The sequence below is a fragment of the Salvelinus alpinus genome, chromosome 1 (genome assembly GCF_045679555.1).
Source record: "Salvelinus alpinus chromosome 1, SLU_Salpinus.1, whole genome shotgun sequence".
Classification (NCBI taxonomy): domain Eukaryota; kingdom Metazoa; phylum Chordata; class Actinopteri; order Salmoniformes; family Salmonidae; genus Salvelinus; species Salvelinus alpinus.
This window is the reverse complement of record NC_092086.1, coordinates 102,545,300-102,568,714: the sequence shown is the minus strand read 5'-3', so window position 1 is coordinate 102,568,714 and position 23,415 is coordinate 102,545,300. Positions and strand designations below refer to the sequence as shown.

Sequence of the window (23,415 nt, the reverse complement as noted above, 5' to 3'; positions counted from 1 at the left end):
GTCAGTGAGATATCAATTTATTCAGTGTTAAACATCTATAGTCAGTGAGATATCAATTTATTCAGTGTTAAACATCTATAGTCAGTGAGTTGTTATCAATTTATTCAGAATGTTAAACATCTATAGTCAGTGAGTTGTCATCAATTTATTCAGAATGTTAAACATCTATAGTCAGTGAGATATCAATTTATTCAGAATGTTAAACATCTATAGTCAGTGAGATATCAATTTATTCAGAATGTTAAACATCTATAGTCAGTGAGATATCAATTTATTCAGAATGTTAAACATCTATAGTCAGTGAGTTGTTATCAATTTATTCAGAATGTTAAACATCTATAGTCAGTGAGTTGTCATCAATTTATTCAGAATGTTAAACATCTATAGTCAGTGAGATATCAATTTATTCAGAATGTTAAACATCTATAGTCAGTGAGTTGTCATCAATTTATTCAGAATGTTAAACATCTATAGTCAGTGAGTTGTTATCAATTTATTCAGTGTTAAACATCTATAGTCAGTGAGTTGTTATCAATTTATTCAGTGTTAAACATCTATAGTCAGTGAGTTGTCATCAATTTATTCAGAATGTTAAACATCTATAGTCAGTGAGTTGTTATCAATTTATTCAGTGTTAAACATCTATAGTCAGTGAGTTGTCATCAATTTATTCAGAATGTTAAACATCTATAGTCAGTGAGTTGTTATCAATTTATTCAGTGTTAAACATCTATAGTCAGTGAGTTGTCATCAATTTATTCAGAATGTTAAACATCTATAGTCAGTGAGTTGTTATCAATTTATTCAGTGTTAAACATCTATAGTCAGTGAGTTGTTATCAATTTATTCAGAATGTTAAACATCTATAGTCAGTGAGTTGTCATCAATTTATTCAGAATGTTAAACATCTATAGTCAGTGAGATATCAATTTATTCAGAATGTTAAACATCTATAGTCAGTGAGTTGTCATCAATTTATTCAGAATGTTAAACATCTATAGTCAGTGAGTTGTTATCAATTTATTCAGAATGTTAAACATCTATAGTCAGTGAGATATAAATTTATTCAGTGTTAAACATCTAGTCAGTGAGTTGTCATCAATTTATTCAGAATGTTAAACATCTATAGTCAGTGAGATATAAATTTATTCAGTGTTAAACATCTATAGTCAGTGAGTTGTCATCAATTTATTCAGAATGTTAAACATCTATAGTCAGTGAGATATAAATTTATTCAGTGTTAAACATCTATAGTCAGTGAGTTGTCATCAATTTATTCAGAATGTTAAACATCTATAGTCAGTGAGTTGTTATCAATTTATTCAGAATGTTAAACATCTATAGTCAGTGAGTTGTCATCAATTTATTCAGAATGTTAAACATCTATAGTCAGTGAGATATAAATTTATTCAGTGTTAAACATCTATAGTCAGTGAGTTGTCATCAATTTATTCAGAATGTTAAACATCTATAGTCAGTGAGATATCAATTTATTCAGAATGTTAAACATCTTTAATCAGTGAGTTGTCATCAATTTATTCAGAATGTTAAACATCTATAGTCAGTGAGATATAAATTTATTCAGTGTTAAACATCTATAGTCAGTGAGTTGTCATCAATTTATTCAGAATGTTAAACATCTATAGTCAGTGAGTTGTCATCAATTTATTCAGAATGTTAAACATCTATAGTCAGTGAGATATCAATTTATTCAGAATGTTAAACATCTATAGTCAGTGAGTTGTCATCAATTTATTCAGAATGTTAAACATCTATAGTCAGTGAGTTGTTATCAATTTATTCAGTGTTAAACATCTATAGTCAGTGAGTTGTCATCAATTTATTCAGAATGTTAAACATCTATAGTCAGTGAGTTGTCATCAATTTATTCAGAATGTTAAACATCTATAGTCAGTGAGATATCAATTTATTCAGAATGTTAAACATCTATAGTCAGTGAGATATCAATTTATTCAGAATGTTAAACATCTATAGTCAGTGAGTTGTTATCAATTTATTCAGAATGTTAAACATCTATAGTCAGTGAGTTGTCATCAATTTATTCAGAATGTTAAACATCTATAGTCAGTGAGATATCAATTTATTCAGAATGTTAAACATCTATAGTCAGTGAGTTGTCATCAATTTATTCAGAATGTTAAACATCTATAGTCAGTGAGTTGTTATCAATTTATTCAGTGTTAAACATCTATAGTCAGTGAGTTGTTATCAATTTATTCAGTGTTAAACATCTATAGTCAGTGAGTTGTCATCAATTTATTCAGAATGTTAAACATCTATAGTCAGTGAGTTGTTATCAATTTATTCAGTGTTAAACATCTATAGTCAGTGAGTTGTCATCAATTTATTCAGAATGTTAAACATCTATAGTCAGTGAGTTGTTATCAATTTATTCAGTGTTAAACATCTATAGTCAGTGAGTTGTCATCAATTTATTCAGAATGTTAAACATCTATAGTCAGTGAGTTGTTATCAATTTATTCAGTGTTAAACATCTATAGTCAGTGAGTTGTTATCAATTTATTCAGAATGTTAAACATCTATAGTCAGTGAGTTGTCATCAATTTATTCAGAATGTTAAACATCTATAGTCAGTGAGATATCAATTTATTCAGAATGTTAAACATCTATAGTCAGTGAGTTGTCATCAATTTATTCAGAATGTTAAACATCTATAGTCAGTGAGTTGTTATCAATTTATTCAGAATGTTAAACATCTATAGTCAGTGAGATATAAATTTATTCAGTGTTAAACATCTAGTCAGTGAGTTGTCATCAATTTATTCAGAATGTTAAACATCTATAGTCAGTGAGATATAAATTTATTCAGTGTTAAACATCTATAGTCAGTGAGTTGTCATCAATTTATTCAGAATGTTAAACATCTATAGTCAGTGAGATATAAATTTATTCAGTGTTAAACATCTATAGTCAGTGAGTTGTCATCAATTTATTCAGAATGTTAAACATCTATAGTCAGTGAGTTGTTATCAATTTATTCAGAATGTTAAACATCTATAGTCAGTGAGTTGTCATCAATTTATTCAGAATGTTAAACATCTATAGTCAGTGAGATATAAATTTATTCAGTGTTAAACATCTATAGTCAGTGAGTTGTCATCAATTTATTCAGAATGTTAAACATCTATAGTCAGTGAGTTATCAATTTATTCAGAATGTTAAACATCTTTAATCAGTGAGTTGTCATCAATTTATTCAGAATGTTAAACATCTATAGTCAGTGAGATATAAATTTATTCAGTGTTAAACATCTATAGTCAGTGAGTTGTCATCAATTTATTCAGAATGTTAAACATCTATAGTCAGTGAGATATCAATTTATTCAGAATGTTAAACATCTATAGTCAGTGAGTTGTTATCAATTTATTCAGAATGTTAAACATCTATAGTCAGTGAGTTGTCATCAATTTATTCAGAATGTTAAACATCTATAGTCAGTGAGATATCAATTTATTCAGAATGTTAAACATCTATAGTCAGTGAGTTGTCATCAATTTATTCAGAATGTTAAACATCTATAGTCAGTGAGTTGTTATCAATTTATTCAGTGTTAAACATCTATAGTCAGTGAGTTGTCATCAATTTATTCAGAATGTTAAACATCTATAGTCAGTGAGATATCAATTTATTCAGAATGTTAAACATCTATAGTCAGTGAGATATCAATTTATTCAGAATGTTAAACATCTATAGTCAGTGAGTTGTTATCAATTTATTCAGAATGTTAAACATCTATAGTCAGTGAGTTGTCATCAATTTATTCAGAATGTTAAACATCTATAGTCAGTGAGATATAAATTTATTCAGAATGTTAAACATCTATAGTCAGTGAGATATAAATTTATTCAGAATGTTAAACATCTATAGTCAGTGAGATATAAATTTATTCAGAATGTTAAACATCTATAGTCAGTGAGATATAAATTTATTCAGAATGTTAAACATCTATAGTCAGTGAGATATAAATTTATTCAGAATGTTAAACATCTATAGTCAGTGAGATATCAATTTATTCAGAATGTTAAACATCTATAGTCAGTGAGTTGTCATCAATTTATTCAGAATGTTAAACATCTATAGTCAGTGAGTTGTCATCAATTTATTCAGAATGTTAAACATCTATAGTCAGTGAGTTGTCATCAATTTATTCAGAATGTTAAACATCTATAGTCAGTGAGTTGTCATCAATTTATTCAGAATGTTAAACATCTATAGTCAGTGAGTTGTCATCAATTTATTCAGTGTTAAACATCTATAGTCAGTGAGTTGTCATCAATTTATTCAGAATGTTAAACATCTATAGTCAGTGAGTTGTTATCAATTTATTCAGAATGTTAAACATCTATAGTCAGTGAGTTGTTATCAATTTATTCAGAATGTTAAACATCTATAGTCAGTGAGTTGTCATCAATTTATTCAGAATGTTAAACATCTATAGTCAGTGAGTTGTTATCAATTTATTCAGAATGTTAAACATCTATAGTCAGTGAGATATCAATTTATTCAGAATGTTAAACATCTATAGTCAGTGAGTTGTCATCAATTTATTCAGAATGTTAAACATCTATAGTCAGTGAGTTGTCATCAATTTATTCAGAATGTTAAACATCTATAGTCAGTGAGTTGTCATCAATTTATTCAGAATGTTAAACATCTATAGTCAGTGAGTTGTCATCAATTTATTCAGTGTTAAACATCTATAGTCAGTGAGTTGTCATCAATTTATTCAGAATGTTAAACATCTATAGTCAGTGAGTTGTTATCAATTTATTCAGAATGTTAAACATCTATAGTCAGTGAGTTGTTATCAATTTATTCAGAATGTTAAACATCTATAGTCAGTGAGTTGTCATCAATTTATTCAGAATGTTAAACATCTATAGTCAGTGAGTTGTCATCAATTTATTCAGAATGTTAAACATCTATAGTCAGTGAGTTGTTATCAATTTATTCAGAATGTTAAACATCTATAGTCAGTGAGTTATCAATTTATTCAGAATGTTAAACATCTATAGTCAGTGAGTTGTCATCAATTTATTCAGAATGTTAAACATCTATAGTCAGTGAGTTGTCATCAATTTATTCAGAATGTTAAACATCTATAGTCAGTGAGTTGTTATCAATTTATTCAGAATGTTAAACATCTATAGTCAGTGAGTTATCAATTTATTCAGAATGTTAAACATCTATAGTCAGTGAGTTGTCATCAATTTATTCAGAATGTTAAACATCTATAGTCAGTGAGTTGTTATCAATTTATTCAGAATGTTAAACATCTATAGTCAGTGAGTTATCAATTTATTCAGAATGTTAAACATCTATAGTCAGTGAGTTGTCATCAATTTATTCAGAATGTTAAACATCTATAGTCAGTGAGTTGTCATCAATTTATTCAGAATGTTAAACATCTATAGTCAGTGAGTTGTCATCAATTTATTCAGAATGTTAAACATCTATAGTCAGTGAGTTGTTATCAATTTATTCAGAATGTTAAACATCTATAGTCAGTGAGTTATCAATTTATTCAGAATGTTAAACATCTATAGTCAGTGAGTTGTCATCAATTTATTCAGAATGTTAAACATCTATAGTCAGTGAGTTGTCATCAATTTATTCAGAATGTTAAACATCTATAGTCAGTGAGTTGTCATCAATTTATTCAGAATGTTAAACATCTATAGTCAGTGAGTTGTCATCAATTTATTCAGTGTTAAACATCTATAGTCAGTGAGTTGTTATCAATTTATTCAGAATGTTAAACATCTATAGTCAGTGAGTTGTCATCAATTTATTCAGAATGTTAAACATCTATAGTCAGTGAGTTGTCATCAATTTATTCAGTGTTAAACATCTATAGTCAGTGAGATATCAATTTATTCAGAATGTTAAACATCTATAGTCAGTGAGATATCAATTTATTCAGAATGTTAAACATCTATAGTCAGTGAGTTGTCATCAATTCATTCAGAATGTTAAACATCTATAGTCAGTGAGATATCAATTTATTCAGAATGTTAAACATCTATAGTCAGTGAGTTGTCATTAATTTATTCAGAATGTTAAACATCTATAGTCAGTGAGTTGTTATCAATTTATTCAGAATGTTAAACATCTATAGTCAGTGAGTTGTCATCAATTTATTCAGAATGTTAAACATCTATAGTCAGTGAGTTGTTATCAATTTATTCAGAATGTTAAACATCTATAGTCAGTGAGATATCAATTTATTCAGAATGTTAAACATCTATAGTCAGTGAGTTGTCATCAATTTATTCAGTGTTAAACATCTATAGTCAGTGAGTTGTCATCAATTTATTCAGAATGTTAAACATCTATAGTCAGTGAGTTGTCATTAATTTATTCAGAATGTTAAACATCTATAGTCAGTGAGTTGTTATCAATTTATTCAGAATGTTAAACATCTATAGTCAGTGAGTTGTCATCAATTTATTCAGAATGTTAAACATCTATAGTCAGTGAGTTGTTATCAATTTATTCAGAATGTTAAACATCTATAGTCAGTGAGTTGTTATCAATTTATTCAGAATGTTAAACATCTATAGTCAGTGAGTTGTTATCAATTTATTCAGAATGTTAAACATCTATAGTCAGTGAGTTGTCATCAATTTATTCAGAATGTTAAACATCTATAGTCAGTGAGTTGTCATCAATTTATTCAGAATGTTAAACATCTATAGTCAGTGAGTTGTTATCAATTTATTCAGAATGTTAAACATCTATAGTCAGTGAGTTATCAATTTATTCAGAATGTTAAACATCTATAGTCAGTGAGTTGTCATCAATTTATTCAGAATGTTAAACATCTATAGTCAGTGAGTTGTCATCAATTTATTCAGAATGTTAAACATCTATAGTCAGTGAGTTGTTATCAATTTATTCAGAATGTTAAACATCTATAGTCAGTGAGTTATCAATTTATTCAGAATGTTAAACATCTATAGTCAGTGAGTTGTCATCAATTTATTCAGAATGTTAAACATCTATAGTCAGTGAGTTGTTATCAATTTATTCAGAATGTTAAACATCTATAGTCAGTGAGTTGTTATCAATTTATTCAGAATGTTAAACATCTATAGTCAGTGAGTTGTTATCAATTTATTCAGAATGTTAAACATCTATAGTCAGTGAGTTGTCATCAATTTATTCAGAATGTTAAACATCTATAGTCAGTGAGTTGTCATCAATTTATTCAGAATGTTAAACATCTATAGTCAGTGAGTTGTCATCAATTTATTCAGAATGTTAAACATCTATAGTCAGTGAGTTGTCATCAATTTCTTCAGAATGTTAAACATCTATAGTCAGTGAGTTGTTATCAATTTATTCAGAATGTTAAACATCTATAGTCAGTGAGTTATCAATTTATTCAGAATGTTAAACATCTATAGTCAGTGAGTTGTCATCAATTTATTCAGAATGTTAAACATCTATAGTCAGTGAGTTGTTATCAATTTATTCAGAATGTTAAACATCTATAGTCAGTGAGTTATCAATTTATTCAGAATGTTAAACATCTATAGTCAGTGAGTTATCAATTTATTCAGAATGTTAAACATCTATAGTCAGTGAGTTGTTATCAATTTATTCAGAATGTTAAACATCTATAGTCAGTGAGTTGTCATCAATTTATTCAGAATGTTAAACATCTATAGTCAGTGAGTTGTCATCAATTTATTCAGAATGTTAAACATCTATAGTCAGTGAGTTGTCATCAATTTATTCAGAATGTTAAACATCTATAGTCAGTGAGTTATCAATTTATTCAGAATGTTAAACATCTATAGTCAGTGAGTTATCAATTTATTCAGAATGTTAAACATCTATAGTCAGTGAGTTGTTATCAATTTATTCAGAATGTTAAACATCTATAGTCAGTGAGATATCAATTTATTCAGAATGTTAAACATCTATAGTCAGTGAGATATCAATTTATTCAGACTGTTAAACATCTATAGTCAGTGAGTTGTTATCAATTTATTCAGTGTTAAACATCTATAGTCAGTGAGTTGTCATCAATTTATTCAGAATGTTAAACATCTATAGTCAGTGAGTTGTCATCAATTTATTCAGAATGTTAAACATCTATAGTCAGTGAGATATAAATTTATTCAGAATGTTAAACATCTATAGTCAGTGAGTTGTCATCAATTTATTCAGAATGTTAAACATCTATAGTCAGTGAGATATCAATTTATTCAGTGTTAAACATCTATAGTCAGTGAGATATCAATTTATTCAGAATGTTAAACATCTATAGTCAGTGAGATATCAATTTATTCAGAATGTTAAACATCTATAGTCAGTGAGTTGTTATCAATTTATTCAGAATGTTAAACATCTATAGTCAGTGAGATATCAATTTATTCAGAATGTTAAACATCTATAGTCAGTGAGATATCAATTTATTCAGAATGTTAAACATCTATAGTCAGTGAGTTGTCATCAATTCATTCAGAATGTTAAACATCTATAGTCAGTGAGATATCAATTTATTCAGAATGTTAAACATCTATAGTCAGTGAGATATCAATTTATTCAGAATGTTAAACATCTATAGTCAGTGAGTTGTCATCAATTTATTCAGAATGTTAAACATCTATAGTCAGTGAGTTGTCATCAATTCATTCAGAATGTTAAACATCTATAGTCAGTGAGATATCAATTTATTCAGAATGTTAAACATCTATAGTCAGTGAGATATCAATTTATTCAGAATGTTAAACATCTATAGTCAGTGAGTTGTCATCAATTTATTCAGAATGTTAAACATCTATAGTCAGTGAGATATCAATTTATTCAGAATGTTAAACATCTATAGTCAGTGAGTTGTCATCAATTTATTCAGAATGTTAAACATCTATAGTCAGTGAGTTGTCATCAATTTATTCAGAATGTTAAACATCTATAGTCAGTGAGTTGTCATCAATTTATTCAGAATGTTAAACATCTATAGTCAGTGAGTTGTCATCAATTTATTCAGTGTTAAACATCTATAGTCAGTGAGTTGTTATCAATTTATTCAGAATGTTAAACATCTATAGTCAGTGAGATATCAATTTATTCAGAATGTTAAACATCTATAGTCAGTGAGATATCAATTTATTCAGAATGTTAAACATCTATAGTCAGTGAGATATCAATTTATTCAGACTGTTAAACATCTATAGTCAGTGAGTTGTCATCAATTCAGTCAGTCATAAGATCATTCAACCCCACCCCCCACCCCCAACCTCCCCAGCCCACTTCCCTCTCAAACGTGACACAGGAGTTACACATGACTGTGATTAGTGTAGAAAGGGGAATGTTCTGGGTTTAAGAGATTGATCAAGGTTTAAAGAGAATTCTGCAGTTTAGAGAATGTGGATTAGGGATAGGTGAGTGAGATAGAGATTTAGTGTGTGTGAGTGAGTGAGTGCGTGAGTGAGGCAGAGAGAGTCAGGGAGTGTGAGAGTCAGGGAGCCCGAGAGAGGGAGGTGTAAGGAGGGTTAAGTCTGTTGGTGGGTTTGAGTGCAGGCAAAGGATAAAACAATTCTCTCATGATGCCATAGTAGTTCAGGTGAGAGTGTGTGTGTGCAGGTGTGCATACGTACCGCTCTCCAGGGTCTGCCGTCCTCCAGACAGAACTCCCACAGGCAAGGCCCCAGTGGGGGTCAGCCCCTTCAGCTGTAACACACTCTCATTCTCCTCTCTGTCAACACACACATTCAGTTTCCAGAGTCAACAGCATGGTTGTTTCAAGCGGGGCACCATACAAAGATTGGACTGGAAGCTGAACATAACCAAGTCCAGATAAGACCTGCATACAGATTCTCTCATCAATACCTTTACAGAGGTTGATTACATCTAATCAATGAAAACAGAGAGTCAAACACGCATGTACTGTACCTGAGCACAGAAAAGACACGGGCCATCTTCCCGATTGCTCGGATCTTATTCCTGATTACCTCCTTCCTCACAGCAGAAGTTCCAGCTGAGAGGGAGAGAACGAGCAAGAGAGAACGGTAGAGGGAGAGAGGGAAGGAGGATAGAGAGAAAGAAGGTAGGAGAGAGGGAGGAAGAAGGGGGAGGTAAGGGACTTGTGAAACATTACACACACCGTCCGTGTTCGAGAGCAACCAAAACCGTGACGTATCATGGGTAAATTGATTTTTAGATCAGTCAGTCGACTTTAAAATCTGCTGCAATGTTGAACGCGCCCACACACAGCTCAGCTGATACTCAGCTGCCATGTGGCAACAATAGAGGCGTTGATAAATATCTGTTGTTGGATCCGTTAGGGGTGTGAACTCTATCACCTCTCTTCACGTCTATTTTTGCTACACTGCACTTCAGTCAAAAACAACTTCACTTCCTTAAAGGTTTCATTTCCTCTTTGAAGAAACACGTTGCTACTATATCATCATTTTCATACATGGAAAGTCAATATGAAAGAGTTAAGTCTGTGTCTTACCCTCGCAGGTGTCGTCTCCTTCAGACATAAGCTCGTCGTCAGAGCAGATGTTGAGCACGTTAACCAGCATCTCTGTCACTGTAGCAACATACACACACACATTATCTCACACAGAGGTCGGTTTTGCAAAGGTAACAAGAAGCCCAAAGTTACTATACACACCGTTATAACACACACATATACACTCACCCTTCTCTCCTACGAAGGGCAGAGACCAGGTGAAGACGTCCATGAAGTTGGGCAGCCAGTAGGGGTGGGGGGAGCAGTTGAACTGCCTGATGTTCATCACGTTGTTCTCATACTTCAGCACCGCCGCTACAAGAACACACACACATGATCTACCCTGTGTTGCCATGGTTTCTACCTTGTTGTCATGGTTTCTAACCTATTGTCATGGTTTTAAATTTGGGTAACCTTTGTGTTTGTTTACCTTTGTTGTTGTACACGTCCAGGTAATTCGGAGCAGAGAATATCGTGATCAGAGAAGGAAAACCCGTCGTCTGGCTTTTCCTGTACATTCTATACCTGAAATACACAGTTTATATCACAAAACAGTATCATACTACTACTTCTATTATTATTATTATTATTAATGACTTAATATAATACTCACCCAGCGTCCTGGGCTTCATGTGCTCTTAAAACAGTATCATACTACTACTTCTATTATTATTATTATTAATGACTTAATATAATACTCACCCAGCGTCCTGGGCTTCATGTGCTCTTAAAACAGTATCATACTACTACTTCTATTATTATTATTATTAATGACTTAATATAATACTCACCCAGCGTCCTGGGCTTCATGTGCTCGTATTACTGACAGCAGATTATTGTTCATCAGAAAGTCACATACTGCTGGGTAACTGTAGAAGTAGGAGCAGCCTCGAACAGAGTTATGAGCAAAGTGTTCCTGGGTCTTCTCAGAGCCATAGTCTTCTCCAGGGTCCGACCACAGCAGGTCACACATGGGTCCGAACGCAGGGGGCTCCTTAAACCGGTCCAGCTGGTCAACACAGAGTTAAACACAGTTAATCTACAGGGTTAAACAGTTAAATAACGCCGGATGCTCCTTATACCAGTCAAAACATTGTTAATAACATTGTCAGCTTAACCAGTTAAAACGATTAAAATAGAGTTAGAGAGTTAATCCAAAGCAGGTCAGGGGTTAGAGGTCAGGTGTCATACCTTGCGTATGTCGTCCAGGCAGGTGATTTCGGGGCTCAGGCCTCCGTGGACACACAGGAACTGCTGGTTGAGGAGCGCAGCCAGGGGAAGGCAGTCAAACGCCTCCATACACGCATCATACACACGCTCAGAGTACTTTATCTTACCTAGAACACAACAGAGAGGACATTATTATTACTATAAGACACACACACACACAGACAGGCACAGAAACCCACAGACACGCACCCACCCACACACAGGCACAGAAACCTGCACCCAAACACACACAGGCACAGAAACCTGCACCCACCCACACACAGGCACAGAAACCTGCACCCAAACACACACAGGCACAGAAACCTGCACCCACCCACACACAGGCACACACACTAAATACACAGGACCACTCACACTCCTGTTTAAAGGTGAAGTACTCTGTGAGATGCCGGCACTCATGGTTTCCTCTGAGTAGGAACAGAGTGGTGGGGTGGTTGATCTTCAGAGTCCACAGGAACAACACACACTGAAGAGAAAGAGAGAGGGAGTTCCATCTCATGTTGCTAACACTAGCTACGATCACGACAGCTAGGATGAAGGCCAATAGATATGTAATGATATCATTAGAATACACTGGCTTAATCAGAATCTAAGAGGGACACAAAACACAATTGTGTGTGGGGTGGGGTTCGACGACAACTGGGTACTGTGCAGCTGACTATTTAAAGATGTGCTCCTAAGCCCTGCAACTCAAGACTGGGTTACAGGCCACGGCTCTAAATGTTAGATGAAACAGCAGATGTAGAAACACACTGACCTCGATGCTGAAGTATCCTCGATCAACATAGTCCCCCAGGAATAGGTAGCGGGTGCTGCTGGGCGAGCCGCCCACCTCAAACAGCTTCATCAGGTCAAAGAACTGGCCATGGACATCCCCACACACTGCAACACACACACACGAGTTAGAGGTCCGTCTGGCGGAGAATGTTTGGGGTTAGTAACAGGTCAGAGGTTACCTGTTATAGGTGCTTCCACCTCCAGCATGCATTTCTCTTGTCGCAGGATGTTGGCTCCATCAGTGATGATGCGAAGAGCTGCTTCCTCCTCCAGACGGCCCTCCTTAACAAGATGGGTCTTGAGCACCTCAACACTGGGCTTCCCGTCTACATACAGGTCCTTTACCGTCAGCTTGGAGCCAGGGGGGTAGGGCACCGCTACAACGCAATACAACATTATTATAAAGAATATACACTACCAACACTAATTAACTAATGAATCTATCAAACACCAGGACACACCCTCTAGCATCTCTATTGGTTCATTAAAACCCAGGACACACCCTCTAGCAGCTCTATTGGTTCATTAAAACCCAGGACACACCCTCTAGCAGCTCTACTGGTTCATTAAAACCCAGGACACACCCTCTAATGTATCTATTGAACCCCTGGACACACCCTCTGGAGGTCTCAGGGTGCCAATCCTTCCACATTAAAATGTGGTGGCTCTAGTCTAGAGATAGACAGTGTGTGTGTGTTGCATGGCTGAGTGACTGGGTAAAAATACAGCGTCATATTTGCAAGAGGACTGGCAGGAATCAGGAAGATCAGATTTGACTGGCAATTTTTTATTTGTATCGGTCTCCCTCCCTCTGGGCTATATTAAGTCCTAGTCACATGAATAGTCTACCATTCATTCATTCATCAGAACCCACTATTTTATGTTAGCGTCGGGGTGGTGCCAGGTATTGCATCCATAATTGCCTCTGAAAATAGCTAAAATACACTATATTTCCAAAAGTATGCGGACACCTGCTCGTCGAACATCTAATTTCAAAATCATGGGCATTAATATGGAGTTGTTCCCCCTTTTGCTGCTATAAAAGCATCCACTTTCTGGGAAGGCTTTCCACTAGATGTTGGAACATTGCTGCAGGGACTTGCTTCCATTCAGCCACAAGAGCATTAATGAGGTCGGGCACTGATGTTGGGGGATTAGGGCTGGCTCGCAGTCAGCGTTCCAATTCAAGTTTCCAGTTTTAATGTCACATGCACAAGTAAAGTGAAATTATTTTCTTGCAAACTTAAAACCTAACAATGCAATAATCAATAACAATGTATTACTAGAAAATACACGTGAAATAAGAATAAGAAATATGAAATACACAAAGTATGTAAGCATACTATACACAGGAAATATATATTTTTTAAATGTCAGATCCAATACCATATTTCCATGTGCAGGAGTGATGGAGGTAGACATGTATAGGGGTAAGGGAGCTAGGCAACAGGATCTAAGATAAACAGAGTAGCAGTAGCTTGCATATGAGTGTGTGTGTGTTGGAGTAACAGTATGTGTGTATAGGGCCCTGTGAGTGTGCATAGAGAGAGTGCAAAGGTTGAAATAAAAGGTCAATAAAGTTACAAGGTAAACTCAGATAGTCCATGTAGCTATTTTGTTAGCTATTTATCAGTCGTATTGTTTGGGGATAGAAGCTGTTCAAGAGCCTGTTGGTGTAAGACTTGATGCACCGGTACCTCTTGCCATGCGGCAGAAGAGAAAATAGTCTATGGCTTGGGTGGTTGGAGTCTGACGATTTTTCGGGGCTTCTTTTCACACCGCCTGATATAGAGGTCCTGGATGGCAGTGATGTACTGGGATGTCCGCACAACCCTCTGTAGCTCCATGCGATCGAGGGCGGTGCTATTGCCATAGCAAGCAGTGATACAGCCAGTCAAGATGCTCTGAATGGTACAGCTGTAGAACCTTTTGAAGATTTGAGGGCCCATGCCACATTTTTTCAACCTCCTGAGGGGGAAGGGGCAATGCGGCGCCTTTTTCACAACTGTGCGTGTGTGTTTGGATCATTTGAAGTCTTTAGTGATTTGGACATTGAGGAACTTGAAGCTGTCTACCTGCTCCACTGCCGCCCCGTCGATGTGGATGGGGGCGTGCTCACCCCCCCGTTTCCTGTAGTCCACGATCAGCTCCTTGGTCTTGCTGACGTTGAGGGAGAGGTTGTTGCTCCGGCAGCACACTGCCAGGCCACTGACCTCCTCCCCGTTGGATGACTCATCGTCACTGGTGATCACCACCGTTGTGTTGTCAGCGAACTTGATAATTGTGTTGGAGTCATGCGTGGCCACACAGTTGTGGGTGAACAGGGAGTACAGGAGGGGACTAAGCACACAACCCTGTGGGGCCACTGTGTTAAGGGTCAGGAAGTCCAGGATCCAGTTGCAAAGGGAGGTGTTCAGACTCAGAGTCCTATGCTTGGTGACGAGCTTGGAGGGGACAATGGTGTTGAATGCTGAGCTGTAGTCACTGAACAGCATTCTCACATTGGGTATTCCTCTTAAAACTACATGGAGAGCAATTGAGATTGCGTTGTCTATGGATCTGTTGGGGAGCTATGCAAATTGGAGTGGTGGAGTTAATGTGTGCCATAACCAGCCTCTCAAAGTACTTCATGATTACAGAAGTGAGCTCTACAGGGCGGTAGTCATTGTGGCCTGAAGCCTTAGAGTTCTTGGGGACAGGGAAGGTTGTGGTCACCATAAAACGTGGGGATTACAGACTGGGACAAGGAGAGGTTGAAAATGATCGTGAATATGCCTGCAAGCTGTTCTGCGCATGCTCTGAGAACGAGCCCTGGAATACCGTCGGGGCACGCTGCCTTGTGAGTGTTGACCTGATTCATCCCAAAGGTGTTCAATGGGGTTGAGGCCAGGGATCTGTACAGACCAGTCAAATTCTTCCACACCGATCTTGACAAACCATTTTTGTATGGACCTTGCTTAGTGCACGGGGGCATTGTCATGCTGGAACAGGAAAGGGCCTTCCCCAAACTGTTGCCATAAAGTTGGAAGCACAGAATTGTCTAGAATATCATTGTATGCTGTAGTGTTAAAATTTCCCTTCACTGGAACTAAAGGGCCTAGCCCGAACCATGAAAAACAGCCCCAGACCATTATTCCTCCTCCACCACCAAACTTTACAGCTGGCACTATGCATTCGGGCAGGTAGTGTTCTACTGGCATCTGCCAAACCCAGATTAGTCTGTTGGACTGCCAGATGGTGAAGCGTGATTCATCACTCCAGAGAATGCGTTTCCACTGCTCCAGAGTCCAATGGCGGCGAGCTTTACATCACTCCAGCCGACACTTGGCATTGTGCATGGTGATCTTAGGCTTGCGTGTGGCTGCTTGGCCATGGAAACCCATTTCATGAAGCTCCCAACGAACAGTTCATGTGCTGATGTTGCTTCCAGAGGCAGTTTGGAACCCGGTATTGAGTATTGCAACCAAGGAGACGATTTTTATGCGCTTCAGCACTCGGCGGTCCCATTCTGTGGCCTAGCACTTCGTGGCTGAGCCGTTGTTGCTCCTAGATGTGTCCACTTCTCAATAACAGCATTTACAGTTGACCCGGGGCAGCTCTAGCAGGGCAGAAATTTTACTAACTGACTTGTTGGAAAGGTGGCATCCTATGAGGGTGCCACATTGAATGTCACAGAGCTCTTCAGTAAGGCCATTCTACTGCCAATGTTTGTCTATGGAGATTGCATGGCGGTGTGCTTGATTTTATACACCTGTCAGCAACGGGTGTGGCTGAATTAGCCAAATCCACTAATTTGAAGGGGTGTCCACATACTTTTGTATATATAGTGTATTTCTTCCCTCCATCTCTCTACCTCTATCCAACCCTCTGCCCAGTTAGTGTAACATTTCAACACACAAGCAGGTCACACAGACAGACTGAGCCAATCATGTCACACTAAAGGTTCATCTTATCTAACCCATACGCCACATACATACTACACACACTAATCCCGGGCAGAGCTCCTGTATACGCTAGGGCCCAGGGCAGAGCTCCTGTATACGCTAGGGCCCAGGGCAGAGCTCCTGTATACGCTAGGGCCCAGGGCAGAGCTCCTGTATACGCTAGGGCCCAGGTCAGAGCTCCTGTATACGCTAGGGCCCAGGTCAGAGCTCCTGTATACGCTAGGGCCCAGGGCAGAGCTCCTGTATACGCTAGGGCCCAGGGCAGAGCTCCTGTATACGCTAGGGCCCAGGGCAGAGCTCCTGTATACGCTAGGGCCCAGGGAAGAGCTCCTGTATACGATCGGGCCCAGGGCAGAGCTCCTGTATACGATCGGGCCCAGGGAAGAGCTCCTGTATACGCTAGGGCCCAGGGCAGAGCTCCTGTATACGCTAGGGCCCAGGGCAGAGCTCCTGTATACGATCAGGCCTAGGGCAGAGCTCCTGTATACGCTAGGGCCCAGGGAAGAGCTCCTGTATACACTAGGGCCCAGGTCAGAGCTCCTGTATACGATCGGGCCTAGGGCAGAGCTCCTGTATACGCTAGGGCCCAGGGAAGAGCTCCTGTATACGATCGGGCCTAGGGCAGAGCTCCTGTATACACTAGGGCCCAGGTCAGAGCTCCTGTATACGATCGGGCCTAGGGCAGAGCTCCTGTATACACTAGGGCCCAGGTCAGAGCTCCTGTATACGATCGGGCCTAGGGCAGAGCTCCTGTATACGCTAGGGCCCAGGGAAGAGCTCCTGTATACGATCGGGCCCAGAGCAGAGCTCCAGTATACGATCGGGCCCAGGGCAAAAAAAGGGCCCATATCCATACATGTATGAAGACAGTATCATTACACAGGCAGAGCGATGCAGCTGGCTGGCCTGATCAGGTTACCATCGGTAACTAAGCCAAAAGGTCAAAACGTCAACCCTCACAGAGCACTGACAACACACACGCCTCTGACAAAAACTGATTATTGATCGCAGCAAATTACACTTAACAAAAATATAAACGCAACATGTAAAGTGTTGGTCCCATGTTTCATGAGCTGAAATAAAAGATCCCAAAAATGTTCCATCTCAAATGTTGTGCACACATTTTTGGAAGGTATCTGTGACCAACCGATGCATATCTGAATTCCCGTTCATGTGAAACCCATAGATTAGGGCCTAATGAATTGATTTCAAATGACTGATTTCCTTTTATGAACTGTAACTCTTTAATCCTTAATGGTGAATCTGCCACATTACAACAAAGAAGTTATTGCAAACAACCAACACTGTGTTTCCTCCTCGGACATCATTGCATGTGCGATTGAAGCACACAATATTTACTGGGGGAAGAAATGTTGCGACACTCCTCAGCTGGCAACAATAACAATGGTGGTGGGGGCGGCCAGTGGCACTGTTCCCCCATACTGCGGATCCCATCTCTAAAGGCATAGGTTGCTTTCTTTTGACAAACAACGGCGTGTAACTAATCAACAATATTACCATGAGAGATGTGTTCTGCCAAAATTAATGGATTCTATTGTAATACCAAGTTATCATCACCTCCATGCTGCCACTGTTTGGGTATACAGAGAAGGAGTCTCTTTTAATAAACCTGATTGGCCTAAAAAGCAGTTTGTTAAATGGTTGAAAGTAATAAGATTACATTTTGGCCTATTCTAATTTGATGTAGGGAATGGGATAGAAATAAGTTGTTTTTGTGACCAGTAGGCCTAACTAACTGGTTAGCGTTAATTACAAACAAAACAATTGGTGGGAATATGTGTGAATCTTCTAGTGGTTTAAATCTGCCTAGGCAGGCTTCCACACGGACTCATTTCTCTTCAAGAGTTGGCAGAACAACATTTGGTGCAACAGGCCTATACAAAATTAAACAAGCACAGGCACGCTAGATCTATTGAATGTACAGTTGGCCCAGAACAGAGCAGCACAGCTGGCCCTTAAATGTACACGGAGGGCTAATATCAAGAACATGCAGTCAAACTCTCCTGACTCAAAGTAGAGAGATCGACTGCATTACTACTTGTCTTTGTGACAGGTATTGACGTGTTAAAAGCACCGAACTGTCTGTTCAAACAGCTAACACAAAGCTAACACACAGCTCAGACACCCTACATACCCCACAAGACATGTCACCAGGGTTCTCTTCATAATCCCCAAGTCCAGAACAGAGGCAGGGAAACGCACAGTACTACATACAACTCTATTCCACATCAAGTAACTCAAGTTAGCAGTAAAATTCCACACACACACACAAAGACAACCCCGACTGTGGACACACACACTAATATTGTATTGTTGTAATGTTTTACATATTATATTGTAAATGTGTAATGGTGGAGCAGTGTAAATTTGTACAGTGCACAATGTCTTGTCTGATGTAGACCATTGTTTTATTCGGACCCCAGGAAGAGTAGCGGCTGCTTTGACAGCATCTGATGGGGATCCCAATAAAATACTAAATGCCGGTGATGTCTACCGGTAATGTCAGCAGATGAACCTAATTTGACTTGTTACACAATTGACGTGTGTGTCATTAAATGTTTTTTTCCCCATTTCATGTTTACTATGGCAGCTAAAAGCTGAATTACAGTAACACATACAATAAACAGATTTAAATGAATAAGATGCAACTAAATCTAAATGTCAGGGAGTTGAGACAAGAATGGAGGGTGACCGATCTGAGCGGAGGAGGGAGGGAAAGGGGAGTATCTTGGTCAGTGACAGCCACAGCGAGGGGAGTATCTTGGTCAGTGACAGCCACAGCGAGGGGAGTATCTTGGTCAGTGACAGCCACAGCGAGGGGAGTATCTTGGTCACAGTCGCAGCCACAGCGAGGGGAGTATCTTGGTCAGTGACAGCCACAGCGAGGGGAGTATCTTGGTCAGTGACAGCCACAGCGAGGGGAGTATCTTGGTCACAGTCGCAGCCACAGCGAGGGGAGTATCTTGGTCAGTGACAGCCACAGCGAGGGGAGTATCTTGGTCAGTGACAGCCACAGCGAGGGGAGTATCTTGGTCAGTGACAGCCACAGCGAGGGGAGTATCTTGGTCACAGTCGCAGCCACAGCGAGGGGAGTATCTTGGTCAGTGACAGCCACAGCGAGGGGAGTATCTTGGTCAGTCGCAGCCACAGAGAGGGGAGTATCTTGGTCAGTCGCAGCCACAGCGAGGGGAGTATCTTGGTCACAGTCGCAGCCACAGAGAGGGGAGTATCTTGGTCACAGTCGCAGCCACAGCGAGGGGAGTATCTTGGTCACAGTCGCAGCCACAGCGAGGGGAGTATCTTGGTCACAGTCGCAGCCACAGCGAGGGGAGTATCTTGGTCACAGTCGCAGCCACAGCGAGGGGAGTATCTTGGTCACAGTCGCAGCCACAGCGAGGGGAGTATCTTGGTCACAGTCGCAGCCACAGCGAGGGGAGTATCTTGGTCACAGTCGCAGCCACAGCGAGGGGACTATCTTGGTCACAGTCGCAGCCAGGGAGGTCAGTGGTCATAGAGTCAAGCTGTAGGCCTATGTATGAGTGAGTGTGTGTGTGTGTTTAGCCCAGTGCTGTCTGTAGGATGGTTAACCTGGCGGCATCAGAGAGGCAGGTTTGATGACCTCAGCAGCTTAATGCTCCTAACCCTCACTACGCCACTGAGCCTGTCACACACTCACACACACGTTGGGTCCACAACAAAGGACATTGTCATAAAGAACAAGGTCATCACAGTTCTTGGAGCTCCTCAATCCTACTTGGTCCTCTTCACTCCCTGTGGAGCGTAAGGCCTTACCCTCAGTCCTGTTGTTGTTTTCATAAGATAGATCAGGGTTACAGTTAGATCAGGCAACATACAGTAAGCCTACCTGCTACCATTCATAAATACCTGCTACAGTGTAGACAGAGCAGTAGCTATGCACTGTTAGGCTTGCCATTTACACACTGTACAAGTCCTTACAAATTTCAAATAGAATCTGATATTTAGAAAGCAAATGTTGCAAGTTGGTAGCAATACCCCCCACAACCCAATAGGCCACCCAGGTTGTAAATCAAAAGACCTGCTCCATGCCACTCAATCCACTGACAGTCATTCCAGCATATGCCGCAGGAGCCCTGGGTGTGTGTGTATGCTGTCGTATAACCCACCATTGCACACACACACACATCAAAAGAGGTTGATGGCATCATGGGGAGGACAGGCTCGTGGTAATGGCTGGAGCGGAATTGGTAGAATGGTATCAAATACATTAAACATATGGTTTCCATGTGTTTGATGCCATTACATTTGTTCCCTTCCAGACATTATTATGAGCCGTCCTCCCCTCAGCAGCCTCCACTGACACACACACACTCTCTTTCCCACCTCACTGGTCTACTGAGCCAGACACACATCAAACAGACAGACAAGACACTTGAGAACACACACATGCTTATTTCAGTTCAGTCAGTGTGACAGTCAGATAAAACTAAAAATATAATCTAGGTAGGAGTCTCAAAAACATCTGACTATCTAGCTAGTTTGTTACAACAAGATTGATGGCAAAATCTAAGTTATTTGAGGTAAAGTATTTATTAGCTTGCTATTATACTTTATTCTCTCACGACGTGTCACCCGAGTGCTGCAGACTAGCAACCTAACTAGGGAAGCTAGCTTGTAAATTAACAAACCATTCCACTTGTTCCAAGCAAGCCAAATACGATGAGCACCTGAACGATCTAAGTAGCTAGCTAACGTTAGTTGGCACGAAGCATCTTGTCCGTATTGGTGCATCTACAGCCAACCAAGCTAGTTAGCTTGATCGCTAGCTAGCTGTTTTCATCGCGAATTAGCTGCTAGCTAACTTCCTGCAACCACTTGCTGAATTAATAGAGATATGATTGCATAGCTACCTTTAATGGGCCGATCGGTGGTGGACAGTTTGGTTGGTGTTTGGTCTTTCATCACCGACATCTCGGCGTATCTGCCCCAGGAGGAAACAGTTAGCTAATAGTGTGAATTCCAAGGCGTAGCTAGCAGGCTAGCTAGTGAAATGAACTAGCCGTGCTAGCTAGCTACCTCCAACAGCACCTCTGGATCCGCAGCCGTCCTCTCCGGCAGGGGGTTAGCAGACTAGGGAAGTGCAGATCAACTGGGCAGGAACGTAATTTAGCTAGCTAGATTTGGGGAGGGAGGGGGTGAGGGGGATCACTTTAACCACTAAATGAAAGCTTTCTTCCTGCCTTGTCGAGCCTGAGGTAGCTAGTAAACCAACTGCTGTCAAATTATCTGTCAGATGAACAGACTGCTCCGGTCCAGGAAAACGTTTCAAACCGATCTCACTGTTTTCTCAGGTTTACACACCGCAGCTCAATTCATGTCTTAATTTCATCTGTTTCTTCTTGGCTGTACCTAATCTGATCCAGGCCTCTAGGTTTGGGTTTTAGTCGTGATCAAATATATCGTCCAGACTGCTGTAGGATTACTGTAGCAATCCACCACAAACGGATTTCCTACAACATGGCTGTGTCTGTGAAACGCATGGTGTTGTGGGTAGTGTAGTATTATTGTCATGCCCCGACACACCTGTGGGACACACCTGTCCACAGAAACACACACACATTTTATTTCAATAGCAACAAATATACTGTTTCCTTGAGGTCAAGATCCTTGGTGCCTGTTTGAACATTTTGATCTGATGGTATTTTTGAATTGTTTTATTGAACCTTTATTTAACTAGGCATGTCAGTTAAGAACACATTCTTATTTACAATGACGACCTACTAAAAGGCAAAAGGCCTCCTGCGGGGACGGGGGCTGGGATTAAAAATAAAAATATAGGACAAAACACACATCACAACAAGAAAGACACCACAACACTACATAAAGAGAGACCTAAGACAACAACATAACATGGCAGCAACACATGACAACACAGCATGGTAGCAACACAACATGACAACAACATGGTATCAACATAACATGGCAGCAGCACAACACGGAAGCAGCACAAAACATGGTACCAACATTATTGGGCACAGACAACAGCACAAAGTGCAAGAAGGTCTCAACAAGGTATGTATGCACTAGTTTTTATGTATAGGGGTAAATGCGATCTTCAGGACTACATGTGTATTTGGATATACCGTACCTACATATCTAACCTGCTGTGCAACCTTCCCCGCCTGTTTTCTTATGTTCTCATTCACAGACACTTCCTCCCAGAACAGTTTGTCTTTTAGTCAATATACTTTTCGAACACTAGATGTCAATAGCCACTAATGAAATATACAGTAACAGTGAAATGTACATTGCCAAAAGTATGTGGACACCACTTCAAATGAGTGGTTTCGGCTATTTCAGCCACACCTATTGCTGACAGGTGTATAAAACCGAGCACACAGCCATGCAATCTCCATAGACAAACACTGACAGTAGAATGGCCCGAACTGAAGAGCTCTGTGACTTTCAACGAATCGGTGGTGTCTGTCCTGTATCTGTGGGATGTGGGAGGGATCGGGTGACATTTGCTGCCACCTTTCCAGCAAGTCAGTTTGTCAAATGTCTGCCCTGCTAGAGCTGCCCTGGTCAGCTGTAAGTGCTATAATTGTGAAGTGGAAAGGTCTAGGAGCAACAACGACTCAACCGCAAAGTAGTAGGCCACACAAGCTCACAGAACGGGGCTGCCACGTAACGCGTAAAAATAGTCTGTCCTCGGTTGCAACACTCACTACCAAGATCGAAACTGCATCTGGAAGCAACATCAACATAATAGCTGTTCATCGGGAGATTCATTAAATGGGTTTCCATGGCCAAGCAACTGCACACAAGCCTAAGATCACCATGTGCAATGCCAAGAGTTGACTGGAGGGGTGTAAAGCTCGCCACCATTGGACTCTGGAGAAGTGGAAACGCATTCTCTGGAGTGATCTGGCAGTCCGATGGACTAATCTG

At 39.2% G+C, this 23,415-nt stretch overlaps 1 protein-coding gene across 3 annotated transcripts in view; it reads right to left on the bottom strand.

The window, feature by feature from the left end:
• Window positions 1-21,980, bottom strand: part of LOC139554035 (serine/threonine-protein phosphatase 2B catalytic subunit gamma isoform-like) — a 34,200-nt gene extending 12,220 nt beyond the window's left edge. For 2 of the 3 annotated variants that reach the window (XM_071366987.1, XM_071367003.1), the window contains exons 1-11: window positions 21,375-21,980; window positions 12,700-12,897; window positions 12,501-12,625; window positions 12,098-12,209; window positions 11,705-11,850; window positions 11,305-11,522; window positions 10,944-11,038; window positions 10,703-10,828; window positions 10,514-10,591; window positions 9,949-10,033; window positions 9,654-9,751 (exon numbers count right to left, since the gene is read on the bottom strand). In XM_071366987.1, the coding sequence (XP_071223088.1) occupies window positions 9,654-9,751; window positions 9,949-10,033; window positions 10,514-10,591; window positions 10,703-10,828; window positions 10,944-11,038; window positions 11,305-11,522; window positions 11,705-11,850; window positions 12,098-12,209; window positions 12,501-12,625; window positions 12,700-12,897; window positions 21,375-21,435 (1,342 nt within the window). In that variant the 5' untranslated portion in view covers window positions 21,436-21,980. The remainder of the gene's footprint in view (window positions 1-9,653; window positions 9,752-9,948; window positions 10,034-10,513; window positions 10,592-10,702; window positions 10,829-10,943; window positions 11,039-11,304; window positions 11,523-11,704; window positions 11,851-12,097; window positions 12,210-12,500; window positions 12,626-12,699; window positions 12,898-21,374) is intronic. The other variant, XM_071366977.1, reaches the window with a different exon arrangement.
• Window positions 21,981-23,415: the final 1,435 nt, after the last annotated feature.